The sequence below is a fragment of the Salmo salar genome, chromosome ssa11 (genome assembly GCF_905237065.1).
Source record: "Salmo salar chromosome ssa11, Ssal_v3.1, whole genome shotgun sequence".
NCBI lineage: Eukaryota > Metazoa > Chordata > Actinopteri > Salmoniformes > Salmonidae > Salmo > Salmo salar.
Genome location: NC_059452.1, coordinates 33,581,594 through 33,597,893, shown reverse-complemented (window position 1 = coordinate 33,597,893; position 16,300 = coordinate 33,581,594). Strand labels below are relative to the sequence as shown.

The 16,300-nt window shown below is 44.0% G+C and overlaps 2 protein-coding genes across 2 annotated transcripts in view; one reads left to right on the top strand and one right to left on the bottom strand.

The window, feature by feature from the left end:
- Positions 1-5,601, top strand: part of LOC106562546 (dmX-like protein 2) — a 103,284-nt gene extending 97,683 nt beyond the window's left edge. The window contains 2 exon segments of the mRNA XM_045689389.1: positions 1,004-1,221; positions 3,505-5,601. Of these exon segments, the coding sequence (XP_045545345.1) occupies positions 1,004-1,221; positions 3,505-3,714 (428 nt within the window). The 3' untranslated portion in view covers positions 3,715-5,601.
- The window catches only part of LOC106562533 (gliomedin), a 13,147-nt gene continuing 2,157 nt past the window's right edge, over positions 5,311-16,300 (bottom strand). Inside the window, exons 3-11 of the mRNA XM_014127469.2 lie at positions 16,291-16,300; positions 16,099-16,125; positions 14,100-14,198; positions 11,505-11,597; positions 9,422-9,562; positions 9,048-9,134; positions 8,792-8,917; positions 8,481-8,631; positions 5,311-7,791 (exon numbers count right to left, since the gene is read on the bottom strand). The exon at positions 16,291-16,300 is cut by the window's right edge and continues 42 nt beyond it. Coding sequence (XP_013982944.1) covers positions 7,326-7,791; positions 8,481-8,631; positions 8,792-8,917; positions 9,048-9,134; positions 9,422-9,562; positions 11,505-11,597; positions 14,100-14,198; positions 16,099-16,125; positions 16,291-16,300 — 1,200 coding nt within the window. The 3' untranslated portion in view covers positions 5,311-7,325. The remainder of the gene's footprint in view (positions 7,792-8,480; positions 8,632-8,791; positions 8,918-9,047; positions 9,135-9,421; positions 9,563-11,504; positions 11,598-14,099; positions 14,199-16,098; positions 16,126-16,290) is intronic.

Genomic DNA, 16,300 nt, shown 5'->3' with positions numbered 1-16,300 from the left:
GTCCATTAGCTGTTGCCAAGTCAGCAGCTACTCTTCCTGGGGTCCAGTAACATTAAGGCAGTTGTTGTTGTGTATCCCTGGAAATAATCAGAATTCATGTAAACATTACAGTTTTGAAAACATAGCTTGGCCCAAAAAAGTGGTCTCTTGGGACATCTTAGTTGAGCATAGGAACAGGGTAAGTTGAGCATAGGAACAGGGTAAGTTGAGCATAGGAACAGGGTAAGTTGAGCATAGGAACAGGGTAAGTTGAGCATAGGAACAGGGTAAGTTGAGCATAGGAACAGGGTAAGTTGAGCATAGTTACAGGGTAATTAAGCTGCCTACACATTTCTGTGCCTATTTAAACTATGTCTGTCTTTATTTCCCGATCACAATTCATCACAATGGCTTGTTTGTCTTTTAATAATTTTAAGCATCTGTTAACACGGCTTAACACCTACAACTTTGTACTTGTTTTAACACATTTAACATAGGCCCTCGTGTTACCTAATATCCCAGCGATACTACCTCGCGCTACGCCCGGAAATAAAACACTTCATTTTGCTCAACTTGCCATTGGCGAAAACTTATCCCATGGCCATTTGCTCTTACCCCAAGGCAAACATTTTTACTATATTAACCCACACAGATCCAAGGATGCACTTTCATGCTAGGTTTAGGACCTCATCCTGAAGCTTATAGAGAGCCCAACTGATGTATAGAACAATCTTTAAATGATCTACTTTGGTTTAGATACCTGCATCATGAAACCTCTAACACAATTCATTCATTTGGCTTAGTGAAAATCAGTTTTTTTTTTTACCTTGCTTACCACTTTTTCACAGACTCCATGAAATGATGTCCTTTTCCTAAATGTTTGGTCAAATTATACATTTTATGTATGGTTTCCTAGAAACAAGGGCTGGTTCAACTTACTGTTTGGTTCAACTTACCCCACTCTCCCCTGTATTAGTGTTGTTACTCATAACTCATAGTCAGAATGTCATCTGTGTCTCTCCAGCCTTCCCGTGCCATGAGAACGGTGCAACGGTGTTGCAGTACGCTCCCAAGCAGCAGCTGTTGATCTCGGGAGGCAGGAAGGGCTTTGTGTGTGTGTTTGACATCCGACAGAGACAGCTGCTACACACCTTCCAGGCCCACGACTCAGCCGTCAAAGCCCTGGCGCTCGACGCCTCTGAAGACTTCTTCGTAACCGGCTCAGCTGAGGGGAACATGAAGGTGATTTTCCTTATTACTTTTTAATGAGGAAAATGGTATTAGAATCTTCCTGAATTGAAATGGAATTGTTCCCAACCCTGTCAACCATTAATCTGTGCTTTCTAGCTGTATTTCAATGACCAAATGTGTGTAAAAATGTATTTACATTTACGTCATTTAGCAGACACTCTTATCCAGAGCGACTTACAAATTGGTGCATTCACCTTATGATATCCAGTGGAACAACCACTTTACAATAGTACATCTATATCTTTTTTTTGGGGGGGGGGGTTAGAAGGATTACTATATCCTATCCCAGGTATTCCTTAAAGAGGTGGGGTTTCAGGTGTCTACGGAAGGTGGTGATTGACTCCCCTGTCCTGGCGTCGTGAGGGAGCTTGTTCCACCATTGGGGTGCCAGAGCAGCGAACAGTTTTGACTGGGCTGAGCAGGAACTGTGCTTCCGCAGCGGTAGGGGAGCCAGCAGGCCAGAGGTGGATGAACGCAGTGCCCTTGTTTGGGTGTAGGGCCTGATCAGAGCCTGAAGGTACGGAGGTGCCGTTCCCCTCACAGCTCCGTAGGCAAGCACCATGGTCTTGTAGCAGATGCGAGCTTCAACTGGAAGCCAGTGGAGTGTGCGGAGGAGCGGGGTGACGTGAGAGAACTTGGGAAGGTTGAACACCAGACGGGCTGCGGCGTTCTGGATGAGTTGTAGGGGTTTAATGGCACAGGCAGGGAGCCCCGCCAACAGGGAGTTGCAGTAATCCAGACTGGAGATGACAAGTGCCTGGATTAGGACCTGCGCCGCTTCCTGTGTAAGGCAGGGTTGTACTCTGCGAATGTTGTATAGCATGAACCTACAGGATCGGGTCACCGCCTTGATGTTAGCGGAGAACGACAGGGTGTTGTCCAGGGTCACGCCGAGGCTCTTAGCACTCTGGGAGGAGGACACAATGGAGTTGTCCACCGTGATGGCGAGATCATGGAAAGGGCAGTCCTTCCCCGGGAGGAAGAGCAGCTCCGTCTTGCCGAGGTTCAGCTTGAGGTGGTGATCCGTCATCCACACTGATATGTCTGCCAGACATGCAGAGATGCGATTCGCCACCTGGTTATCAGAAGGGGGAAAGGAGAAGATTAATTGTGTGTCGTCTGCGTAGCAATGATAGGATAGACCATGTGAGGATATGACAGAGCCAAGTGACTTGGTGTATAGCGAGAATAGGAGAGGGCCTAGAACTGAGCCCTGGGGGACACCAGTGGTGAGAGCACGTGGTGCGGAGACGGATTCTCACCACGCCACCTGGTAGGAGCGACCTGTCAGGTAGGACGCAATCCAAGAGTGAGCCACGCCGGAGATACCCAACTCGGAGAGGGTGGAGAGGAGGATCTGATGGTTCACTGTATCAAAGGCAGCAGATAGGTCTAGAAGGATGAGAGCAGAGGAGAGAGAGTTAGCTTTAGCAGTGCGGAGAGCCTCCGTGTCACAGAGAAGAGCAGTCTCAGTTGAATGACCAGCCTTGAAACCTGACTGATTTGGATCGAGAAGGTAATTCTGAGAGAGATAGCAGGAGAGCTGGCCAAGGACGGCACGTTCAAGAGTTTTGGAGAGAAAAGAAAGAAGGGATACTGGTCTGTAGTTGTTGACATCGGAGGGATCGAGTGTAGGTTTTTTGAGAAGGGGTGCAACTCTCGCTCTCTTGAAGACGGAAGGGACGTAGCCAGCGGTCAAGGATGAGTTGATAAGCGCGGTGAGGTAAGGGAGAAGGTCTCCAGAAATGGTCTGGAGAAGAGAGGAGGGGATAGGGTCAAGCGGGCAGGTTGTTGGGCGGCCGGCCTTCACAAGACGCAAGATTTCATCTGGAGAGAGAGGGGAGAAAGAGGTCAAAGCACAGGGTAGGGCAATGTGAGCAGGACCAGCGGTGTCGTTTGACTTAACAAACGAGGATCGGATGTCGTCGACCTTCTTTTCAAAATGGTTGACGAAGTCATCCGCAGAGAGGGAGGAGGGGGGGGAGGGGGAGGAGGGTTCAGGAGGGAGGAGAAGGTGGCAAAGAGCTTCCTAGGGTTAGAGGCAGATGCTTTGAAGTTAGAGTGGTAGAAAGTGGCTTTAGCAGCAGAAACAGAGGAAGAAAATTGAGATTGGTTGGGGAAGGATTGAGCAGAGGGAAGAGATGATAGGATGGAAGAGGAGAGAGTAGCACAGGATTGATCTGTGAAAGACATCATGTAATTCCATTAATGTATTGATTATTGCCTTTCTCTTGACCTCTCTCTTCTTCCTTTGCTCCCCCTCTCCTCCTCCAGGTATGGAAACTGGCAGGCCATGGCCTCATGCACTCGTTTAGCACAGAGCATGCCAAGCAGTCCATCTTCCGGAACATCGGAGCGGGCGTCATGCAGGTGGAGACCCGCCCCGGCAACCGCATATTCACCTGCGGCGCCGACGGAACCCTCAAGATGAGGGTTCTACCCGACCGCTACAACATCCCCTCTAGTATCTTCGACATTCTGTAGACCGCAAACCACTTCCTGTACTGTCTGTAGAGAGGTCATCTGATTGGTTAGTGGTTGAACGTTGAAATGATAACCAAACATCTTGTAGAAACGTAAATACCTGAAAGTGGTATGTCTGAATGGCGGTGGATAGGAAGGAGTAAGGTTGAAAGATTAACCAAACTTTCTTTCACTAGTATAACATTGTGTAGAGAGCCTAGACTTGTGTGAGAGAGACGAAGAGAGATCGGGGTAAAGGTTTACAGATAGATCACTAAGTATATTACACTACTGGATAGGCTGGTTGAGAGGGCTCTAATGGTATGAGTGACGCAGAGGTGAAATGTTGAGAGATGACCAAGGTTTCAGCAGCTTTGAGAGAGCGACAAAGAGTGTACGGTACGGTATGACTTTACCTAGCGGAAATCGTATCAGAAAAGTTCAATTGAGCTGTGAATATTTTTTTCTTTCCCAAAGCCTAAAAGCGTGTTTTAAAACGTAAAAACAACAGGTTCCATACTTGATTTTAACAGTTAGATTTCCTGTCGTTTTAAAAGCGGCTGCTGGACGTTTATGAGTGTGTCAGTCCATATGAAAGCTATGCATGACTTCCTGTTCTGGTTTTAAGCGGTGCAATCTCACGGTTTATTGATATGATAGTGCTCTGTACAAGTGCTCAAAACTCTTAAAGTGTCTATCTGTTGTCATTTTGTGCCCATAAGCTGAACAAGTCTCTTAGCGTCTACATTTAACCAGCACTGTGGTTCCTTTAGTCAGTCAGTCAGTGGTCTGGTGTGACTCTAAAGTTGTTGGATCTGCATTTTGTTGAAATGGTTTCATCCTCTTCATTCCCTGGCTAATCTCACTGTTAATGACAAAGTTTAATGGCACATTATCCCCATAGTGACCCCATCCCATAACACTGGCTGCCCAGTGACTCGCTAGCCTACTCCATCGATAGATCTGTTGATTGATTGATCCTAGCTATGTGATCACCTCTCTGTATCTGCGGCCTGCCTGCCGTCAAAAGCCTGTTTGTGCGGCAGCAGCGGCCTCACTGCTAGAACATTGTGTTTGGAAGATGGTGTGTTTTGATCCTGTGACTGTGTGTAGTCTATATGTCTCATCTGTCTGTTCCACACTGAATACCCCCCCCCGGAAGAAAGAAACACATGGGGTCTGTTATGTTCTGTATGGGTCTGTTATGTTCTGTATGGGTCTGTTATGTTCTGTATGGGTCTGTTATGTTCTGTATGGGTCTGTTATGTTCTGTATGGGTCTGTTATGTTCTGTATGGGTCTGTTATGTTCTGTATGGGTCTGTTATGTTCTGTATGGGTCTGTTATGTTCTGTATGGGTCTGTTATGTTCTGTATGGGTCTGTTATGTTCTGTATGGTTCTGTTTTTGCACACTTATTTGTTTTTGGTTGGTTGGTTGTTTCTTTGCAGGCTGTTGTTATTTGTGTTGGACTTTTTGGCTTTTACTTTAGGAATGTAAGGGGTTAATACTGTATTTTACTGGGACATAGTGCAACATGGCATAGGTTTGTGTTTGGTGATACTACTGTGCTGTATTGTTTTTACAAACCTTATTGAATAGATATTTGCACTCAAATCTGGGGACACTAAAAGTTTATTTCAAAACGAATAGGCTATGAGAAGAACAAAGAAACTACTGTTACATACAAATGAATGTCTGGCTGTATTTGGCCTAGTAGTAAAAAGTTAAACAGTTTTAATATATAAATATATGAAATACCACAGCAGCTTGTACAAACATGAAAGCGTTTTACTTAATTTTTTGTTTTGTATCATACCGGCTGGATTAGTTGTATTTTTTGTTAAATGTTTGTATTGTTTTTACTATTATACGTATTATTATTAAACAGATTTGTGTTTCCTTCCCTCCCTCTGGGTACCACGTCTGATCTCTGACATCTATGTTTACATATTCTACCTTCTGTCGTGTGTATAATGCTAGTACTTATGAAGCCTTATACTTACGAATTCCTTATAAACATTCATAGGTCACCTTATAGATGCAGTCATAGAGCATCATTAAAAACATCACAGTGAAGCAATAACACGCTAGGCGCCTTACAAAAAGGTACCGAGCCTTGTTTTGCTTTATGGTACATTCTTCATAATGCTCTATAACATCTATAAGGGGATATTCATGTCTATATAAGATATTAACACTTCATAATGCTCTATAACATCTATAAGGGGATATTCATGTCTATATAAGATATTAACACTTCATAATGCTCTATAACATCTATAAGGGGATATTCATGTCTATATAAGATATTAACACTTCATAATGCTCTATAACATATATAAGGGGATATTCATGTCTATATAAGATATTAACACTTCATAATGCTCTATAACATATATAAGGGGATATTCATGTCTATATAAGATATTAACACTTCATAACAAGGTGCTTTAAGTAAAGTGTTGTTCAGGTATCTACAGTATATATCTATCTAAAGCTCACTATGGTGAGGCTATGACTAGAGAGAGTCCAGAGAGAGAATATAGGAATATACAGGAATTTATAGCAGGTTGTTCTACCTTTGTAAGTTGAATAAATTATTTTTATTTCATCAGGTTGATTTTATGCTTGTTTCTGTATTTTCTCTCTCTAGGCATGATAATCAGTAGAGACAATGCAGCGGCAAATTTCATTGTCGGGAATAAACATATGCACAGATTTTCAATATAGATATTTTTTAAACATTTTGCTCTCTAAGGGATGCTGGTCATGGTAGGATCCAAGTAAATATGGAAACTCATTTCTGATACATATTTTGTCATGCAGTCAGGGAAAGTCTAGTAAGGACTTTACAGCTATAAATAGTATTAACTCCACAAAAAGCCATGTTTCCAGGGTAGACCTTAAAAAAGAGTTACATTTTCCAAATAAATATAATATACAAGTGAGAGACATAACAAGTCAAACTGTTAGTAAGTATCCTTACAAAAAGATAATTACACAATCTCATATGGAAAACAGTACAGCAATTATTTTACTGTTTAAACCATCGCCACAATACAAAATAGACTAACAATTATATTATAATGATCTACTTCCTACTCTGATAAGCCCTTATTCAGTTAAACTCTACATTGGAAAAGGTACAGTGTGTGCATCTTTGGAAGCTGTAATCCAATTTAAACAAATATTTTAACAGCACTCACAAAGAGGGTGTTTTATCCCAGCCAGCAGTCACAAAAAGCCATTAGAAAAGAGTCCTTGTTGAGATGGCATTACATTTACATTTACGTCATTTAGCAGACGCTCTTATCCAGAGCGACTTACAAATTGGTGCATTCACCTTATGATATCCAGTGGAACAACCACTTTACAATAGTGCATCTAAATCTTTTAAGGGGGGGTTAGAAGGATTACTTTATCCTATCCTAGGTATTCCTTAAAGAGGTGGGGTTTCAGGTGTCTCCGGAAGCCGTACATATTCTAAATAAAAAATAACCATCATATTCACGAGTGCTGTTCATCTTTAATCAGAATGCCATCAAAATACTGTCACAATACTGTAAAAATACCATCAAAACATCCTCAGAATACCATCAAAACACTATCAGAATACCGTCAAAACACTGTCTCAGTCATCAGAGATGAAGTGCACCACATACAGCTTCACGTAGCTCTGATCCCACACATACAGGTGTCTGTCATTGGGGCTATAGGACAGCATGGCCAGCACCCCGCCAGGGGACCTCAGGTCAAAGGTCACGTTGACCGGTTTCCCCTTCAGGAGGTCGAAGGTGAAGGTCACACGGGTGTCCTTGGTGTCGGTGACGTAGAGCACGCCACAGGCCACGAAGGCGTTGCCGGCCTTGGTCCTAGGGTAGGTGGTGTTGATGTACGATGTGACGGAGAAGCTCTTCAGGTCCAGCTGGGCCACCATAATGCTGTCGTCCAGACTGGAGGCAAAGATGAGCCACAGGCCGTTCTCATCCGCCGCCAGCTTGAAGTAGGTCTTGGAGTTATAGAAAAGGTAGGACAGGTTGTGGTACAGAGCATTGTCGATGGCCAGGGTGTGGAGACGCTTGGACTGCAGGTCGAACCTGGGGGATGGATGGCGAGATGGAGGGTGTAAGAAATAAACAATGTACATTTCTACATTTACCTTTGCTTTCTGTTTGCTTTCCTTAGGAACTGTGCACCACAATGTCACACCAACAGAAGAAAAGAACAGTCACAGGATCAGAATCATACACAGCCAGTGACATCACAAAGACAAAATATTTTTCTTCAAGACTTTAATTGCACAAGGCCAAAAAGCTTCACCTTGAGTTCCCTCTGACAACTATCCATTGTTCTCAGACAAGTATCTAGTAAGGGATCAATTAGATTCAAGCAGGATAACTACCATCCCTTCTTTACCTGGCCAGGTTTGAGGTGCCAAGCTCGGGTTCTTTACCTGGCCAGGTTGGAGGTACCAAACTATGGTTCTTTACCTGGCCAGGTTGGAGGTACCAAACTATGGTTCTTTACCTGGCCAGGTTGGAGGTACCAAACTATGGTTCTTTACCTGCCCAGGTTGGAGGTGCCAAACTATGGTTCTTTACCTGGCCAGGTTGGAGATGCCAAACTATGGTTCTTTACCTGGCCAGGTTGGAGGTTCCAAACTATGGTTCTTTACCTGGCCAGGTTGGAGGTACCAAACTATGGTTCTTTACCTGCCCAGGTTGGAGGTGCCAAACAATGGTTCTTTAACTGGCCATGTTGGAGGTACCAAACTATGGTTCTTTACCTGGCCAGGTTGGAGGTTCCGGCGATGTGATAGTAGAAGGATCCGTTATGAACGGCATGGCCACACCCCTGGTAGAACTTCCTGCCGTCGATGACCTCACTGGTGGCATTCTGGAATGAGGTGATGCTCTTATACTCCTTCACCGTACGACCTGAAGACATTTGATTGGTTGTTGATTGGTTGTTGTGTGAGTGTGTAGGAGGTACCAGAGAAGTGCTAAAGATAATGTGACTGGCTGTTGTCTGCGTTTGTCTGGTACCAGAGAAATGCTAAAGACATTTGATTGGCTGTTGTGTGAGTTTGGGAGGTACCAGAGAAGTGTTCGGCCACCCAGATGCGTTTGTCGTTCAGCACAGCCGTGTCTTTCATCCACGTTCCGAACGTACTCTCCATCTTAGATACGTTACGGGGGTTGATCAGTGACTTGATGATGCACTCTGGGGGACAGAAGATAAAACATTTATTGTTTAATTGATTGATAGATTGATTGGTTTGCATATTCAGTCATATTCAGGTTTTGTTTATTTCTTTTAAAACAAATCCTTCAAGTCATGCAAGTCATTGTACCATTTTTCTTATTTAGTGGTATCTCTTGTAACTTCCCAGCCTCTTTGGCGGACAGAGTCCCATCGTTTGGTACAGCATGTGACGGATCTGAAATAGTCAATGATAATCAATGAAAGAAGTGATGATGTTAGAATGAATAGGAGAGTTGGAAGTGGGTAGGGGAACTGTAGGATAGATAGTAACAGGCTGACTCACCCAGGGTCTGGGCAGTATGGATGGGTGGGGGGGGGGGTAGATACGGGAGTTGGGTAGGATAAGTAGTGGTGTGCAGGGTAGTTACTCGAGGGTCTGTGCAGCATGGATGGTGGGGGGGGTTGGGGGGTAGATACGGGAGTTGGGTAGGATAAGTAGTGGTGTGCAGGGTAGTTACCCACCCAGGGTCTGGGCAGCGTGGATGGGAAGATTGGCCCGGTGGCTCCTGTTTCTGGGGGGCCCCTGGGGTCCTTGTGGGCCAGGAGGTCCAGGAGGGCCAATGGGGCCTGGAGTACCAGGAGGACCAGCCGGACCTGGGGGGCCTAGACAGACCCGAAAGACAAGGATTTTCACAATCACATTGTATTTCAAGTAGAGCTGTCCAGACATAAACTGGATAATCTGGTCATGAAATAGGATAGGGCTTGCCCACTCTAATGTTGCAACATATACAGGTACGTTATGTGTTGTGATAAGACCACATTCATTTTCAGTTCTAATGAAGATCTGTTAAGATTTTGCAATAAAGGTATGTGCTGAACCATTTGAGTGTACTCTGGTGACGGTACAGCAAGTCTCATCATGTACTGTACAGTGAGGGAAAAAAGTATTTGATCCACTGCTGATTTTGTATGTTTGCCCACTGACAAAGAAATGATCAGTCTATAATTTTAATAGTAGGTTTATTTGAACAGTGAGAGACAGAATAACAACAAAAAAATCCAGAAAAATGAATGTAAAAAATGTTATAAATTGATTTACATTTTTACGAGGGAAATAAGTATTTGACCCCCTCTCAATCAGAAAGATTTCTGGCTCCCAGGTGTCTTTTATACAGGTAACGAGCTGAGATTAGGAGCACACACTTAAAGGGAGTGCTCCTAATCTCAGCTTGTTACCTGTATAAAAGACACCTGTCCACAGAAGCAATCAATCAATCAGATTCCAAACTCTCCACCATGGCCAAGACCAAAGAGCTCTCCAAGGATGTCATGGACAAGATTGCAGACCTACACAAGGCTGGAATGGGCTACAAGACCATCGCCAAGCAGCTTGGTGAGAAGGTGACAATAGTTGGTGCGATTATTCGCAAATGGAAGAAACACAAAAGAACTGTCAATCTCCCTCGGCCTGGGTTCCATGCAAGATCTCACCTCGTGGAGTTGCAATGATCATGAGAACGGTGAGGAATCAGCCCAGAACTACACGGGAGGATCTTGTCAATGATCTCAAGGCAGCTGGGACCATAGTCACCAAGAAAACAATTGGTAACACACTACGCCGTGAAGGACTGAAATCCTGCAGCGCCCGCAAGGTCCCCCTGCTCAAGAAAGCACATATACATGCCCGTCTGAAGTTTGCCAATGAACATCTGAATGATTCAGAGGACAACTGGGTGAAAGTGTTGTGGTCAGATGAGACCAAAATGGAGGTCTTTGGCATCAACTCAACTCGCCGTGTTTGGAGGAGGAGGAATGCTGCCTATGACCCCAAGAACACCATCCCCACCGTCAAACATGGAGGTGGAAACATTATGCTTTGGGGGTGTTTTTCTGCTAAGGGGACAGGACAACTTCACCGTATCAAAGGGACGATGGACGGGGCCATGTACCATCAAATCTTGGGTAAGAACCTCCTTCCCTCAGCCAGGGCATTGAAAATCGGTCATGGATGGGTATTCCAGCATGACAATGACCCAAAACACACGGCCAAGGCAACAAAGGAGCGGCTCAAGAAGAAGCACATTAAGGTCCTGGAGTGGCCTAGCCAGTCTCCAGACCTTAATCCCATAGAAAATCTGTGGAGGGAGCTGAAGGTTCGAGTTGCCAAACGTCAGCCTTGAAACCTTAATGACTTGGAGAAGATCTGCAAAGAGGAGTGAGACAAAATCCCTCCTGAGATGTGTGCAAACTTGATGGCCAACTACAAGAAACGTCTGACCTCTGTGATTGCCAACAAGGGGTTTGCCACCAAGTACTAAGTCATGTTTTGCAGAGGGGTCAAATACTTATTTCCCTCATTAAAATGCAAATCAATTTATAACATTTTTGACGTGCGTTTTTTTGATTTTTTTGTTGTTATTCTGTCTCTCACTGTTCAAATAAACCTACCATTAAAATTATAGACTGATAATTTCTTTGTCAGTGGGCAAACGTACAAAATCAGCAGGGGATCAAATACTTTTTCCCTCACTGTAGGAGTCATAGTGATGTTGTAATTGTGAGGTATCTAATATAGACAGTGGACATTTCTGTCCGTTCTTACCCTCCAAGATGACATCGTTGGACGATTGTGTATTTTCTCCTGCGGATCCAGGGTCTCCTCTATCTCCTTTCTTCCCCGGCTCACCTTTCTCACCTGTGAAGGAACACAGTTATCGTTTTTCATATGTGCAGGTGATTTACAAATCCTAACTTGAGACATGGAATGGAACAGGAATTCATATAGGCCTGACCCAAAAATAAACCCTAGCTTCATAAGATTCTCAAAGACCACAATCAAATGAGTCAAGCCTGGGTAATGTGCGAGACGTGGGTTCTTATATCTGAGCTACTGTTAAGAAAAGAGTTCCCACAATGTGAACTAGACATGGGCCTACTAAATCATCGCTTCCAGTCTGTAAATTCCAAGGATTCGTCAAGTCAAAGCCATTCCAGTAAACCATGAACCATTTGGAGCCATCGAAATAAAAAGTACAAGACTTCTCCTGGGCTGCTAAAATATTGTCTATTTAGTGCCCTACTTTTGATCAGGGCCCATAGGGCTCTGGTCAAAAGTAGTGCACTATATAGGAAATAGGGTGTGAATCATGTCCTTCCCTCCTGAGGAACGCACCAGTGGGCTGATGGGAGAATGAGGTTTACAGCCCCTTCAAGAGCAGCCCAAAACCACAGAGTCATGAATAACATTAGTCTACTGTGGGACAGAAGAGCAGTTTCCTTTCTTCCTCCGTTTCCGGTTCTATGGTGTTTGAATGGAGAGAAACCGAAGCCCACCACAGTGGAGAACATGATTCAGCATTGTGACACATCACATATCTCTGGATAGATCTGAATGGCTGTCCAATGACTGTTGGAATTAAGAATAGGCGAAAGAAAGTGTTATGTACAGTCGTGGCCAAAGGTTTTGAGAATGACACAAATATTAATTTCCACAAAGTTTGCTGCTTCAGTGTCTTTAGATATTTTTGTCAGATGTTACTATGGAATACTGAAGTATAATTACAAGCATTTCATAAGTGTCAAAGGATTTTATTGACAATTACATGAAGTTGATGCAAAGAGTCAATATTTGCAGTGTTGACCCTTCTTTTTCATGACCTCTGCAATCTGCCCTGGCATGCTGTCAATTAACTTCTGGGCCACATCCTGACTGATGGCAGCCCATTCTTGCATAATCAATGCTTGGAGTTTGTCAGAATTTGTGCGTTTTTGTTTGTCCACCCACCTCTTGAGGATTGACCACAAGTTCTCAATGGGATTAAGGTCTGGGGAGTTTCCTGGCCATGGACCCAAAATATTGATGTTTTGTTCACCGAGCCACTTAGTTATCACTTTTGCCTTATGGCAAGGTGCTCCATCTTGCTGGAAAGGGCATTGTTCGTCACCAAACTGTTCCTGGATGGTTGGGAGAAGTTGCTCTCGGAGGATGTGTTGGTACCATTCTTTATTCATGGCTGTGTTCTTAGGCAAAATTGTGAGTGAGCCCACTCCTTTGGCTGAGAAGCAACCCCACACATGAATGGTCTCAGGATGCTTTACTGTTGGCATGACACAGGACTGATGGTAGCGCTCACCTTGTCTTCTCCGGACAAGCTTTTTTCCGGATGCCCCAAACAATCGGAAAGGGGATTCATCAGAGAAAATGACTGTACCTCAGTCCTCAGCAGTCCAATCCCTGTACCTTTTGCAGAATATCAGTCTGTCCCTGATGGTTTTCCTGGAGAGAAGTGGCTTCTTTGCTGCCCTTCTTGACACCAGGCCATCCTCCAAAAGTCTTCGCCTCACTGTGCGTGCAGATGCACTCACACCTGCCTGCTGCCATTCCTGAGCAAGCTCTGTACTGGTGGTGCCCCGATCCCGCAGCTGAATCAACTTTAGGAGATGGTCCTGGCGCTTGCTGGACTTTCTTGGGCGCCCTGAAGCCTTCTGCAGAAATGCAGTGGAAATGTTTTTTGGGGATTCAGTTCATTTGCATGGCAAAGAGGGACTTTGCAATTAATTGCAATTCGTCTGATCACTCTTCATAACCTTCTGGAGTATATACAAATTGTCATCATACAAACTGAGGCAGCAGACTTAGTGAAAATTAATATTTGTGTCATTCTCAAAACCTTTGGCCATGACTGTATGTGGAGATCTGTGTGTGTGTGTGGCTTATGTGTGTATCTGGGTGCACCGTGGGGTAATTGTGTGCAAGTGTAGGTGTGTAAGTGTGTGCGTGTGTGCATGTGTGAGTCTGAATATATGTGTGTGTGTGTGTATCTGCGGTTGTGTGTGTGTTTCTACACTATGTGTGTGTGTGTGTGTGTGTGTGTGTGTGTGTGTGTGTGTGTGTGTGTGTGTGTGTGTGTGTGTGTGTGTGTGTGTGTGTGTGTGTGTGTGTGTGTGTGTGTGAGAGGCTGCTTGTGTGTCTGAGGTTGTGTGTGTTAGGGTGCATGTTATTGACCCTGAGGAGATCTGCTCTACCTTTTCTATATGTTCTATTATCGCTCTCTTTTCAGTCACAGAACCAGACAGAGCCCCAGGTAACAATACATAATGGACACATCAGATGATAGACAGAAAGATACAATTTGGCAGAAAATAGAGAGCAAGAACAATTCTCTATTTTACTGTAAGAGGGTCTTTCACCCCGTACCTCTCTTGCCTTGTTTTCCATCAGCCCCAGGCAGTCCGTCTAGTCCTGGGATGCCTTCAGTGCCATTGTGCCCAGGCAGACCATTCAGGCCAGGTAGCCCTGAAATACATACATTAAACCACAGTACTTTACATGGTCAGGCAGACCAATCATAAATACATTACAAGCACAGTAGTTTACATGGTCAGGCAGCCCTGCCATACATACATACATACCACAGTACTTTACATGGCCAGGCAGACCTATCATAAATACATTACAACCACATTACAGTCATTTAGCAGACACTCTTATCCAGAGCGACTTACAGTAGTGAATGCATACATTTCATTTCATGCATTATTTATTTATTTTTTGTACTGGCCCCCCGTGGGAATTGAACCCACAACCCTGGCATTGCACACACCATGCTGGCGTTGCAAACACCATGCTCTACCAACTGAGCCACAGGGAAAGCCTCCTTTACATGGTCAGGCAGACCTATCATATACAAATACATTACAACAACAGTACTTTACATGGTCAAGCAGCCCTACCATACATACATTACAACCACAGTACTTTACATGATCAGGCAGACCTATCATAAATACATTACAACCACAGTACTTTACATGGTCAGGCAGACCTATCATAAATACATTACAACCACAGTACTTTAAATGGTCAGGCAGCCCTATCATAAAACCATTACAACCACAGTACATTACATGGTCAGGCAGCCCTGCCACACATACATTACAACCACAGTACTTTACATGATCAGGCAGACCTATCATATACAAACACATTACAACCACAGTACTTTACATGGTCAGACAGCCCTACCATACATAGATTACAACCACAGTACTTTACATGGTCAGGCAGTCCTACCATACATACATTACAACCACAGTACTTTACATGGTCAGGCAGACCTATCGTATACAAACACATTACAACCACAGTACTTTACATGGTCAGACAGCCCTACCATACATACGTTACAACCACATTACTTTACATGGTCAGGCAGCCCTACCATACATACATTACAACCACAGTACTTTACATGGTCAGACAGCCCTACCATACATACATTACAACCACAGTACATTACATGGTCAGGCAGCCCTACCATATATACGTTACAACCACAGTACTTTACATGGTCAGGCAGCCCTATCATATACAACCACAGTACTTGATATGGTCAGGCAGCCCTGCCATACATACATTACAACCACATTACTTTACATGGTCAAGCAGCCCTGCCATACATACATTACAACCACAGTACTTGACATGGTCAGGCAGTCCTTCCATACATACATTACAACCACATTACTTTACATGGTCAGGCAGCCCTGCCATACATACATTACAACCACAGTACTTGACATGGTCAGGCAGTCCTTCCATACATACATTACAACCACATTACTTTACATGGTCAGGCAGCCCTGCCATACATACATTACAACCACAGTACTTGACATGGTCAGGCAGTCCTTCCATACATACATTACAACCACATTACTTTACATGGTCAGGCAGCCCTGCCATACATACATTACAACCACAGTACTTGACATGGTCAGGCAGCCCTGCCATACATACGTTACAACCACATTACTTTACATGGTCAGGCAGTCCTATCATAAATACATTACAACCACAGTACTTTACATGGTCAGGCAGACCTATCGTATACAAACACATTACAACCATGCAGGAGTAATATCTGAAGTACAGATGCATATCCGTGAGCAAAACATTTAATAAATACACAATCTTAAGCAATATCCCAGAGATGCTCTGGAAGAGTCATTGGGATACTTAACATTATGTGTGGGTCCAGGTTGTTGTCTGTCGTTTTGCCATGGTTACACCAAGTTACTGGGATATGCTTATGGGTCACTCTAGCAAAAAGCTGTGGTACGGCTAAAAAGGTTTTGAGTGATGGCTGAGATGATCAATATGAATCATTAAAGTGTTTAATCAGTTGATAACTTACCAGGGGGTCCAGGAGGGCCGGGTGGTCCTACAACACAACATAGAGAGATCAGGGGATGATAACACACAGCACCTTGACTGGTGAGAACATGTTGGAAAGTGTGTGAAACTCCACTTGAATTCACTTCAGAGTTACAGTAGGGAAAGAAGAGTGTGAATTAGTATTACTGTTCTTGTCATTATTGGGACATACCAGCTATGCA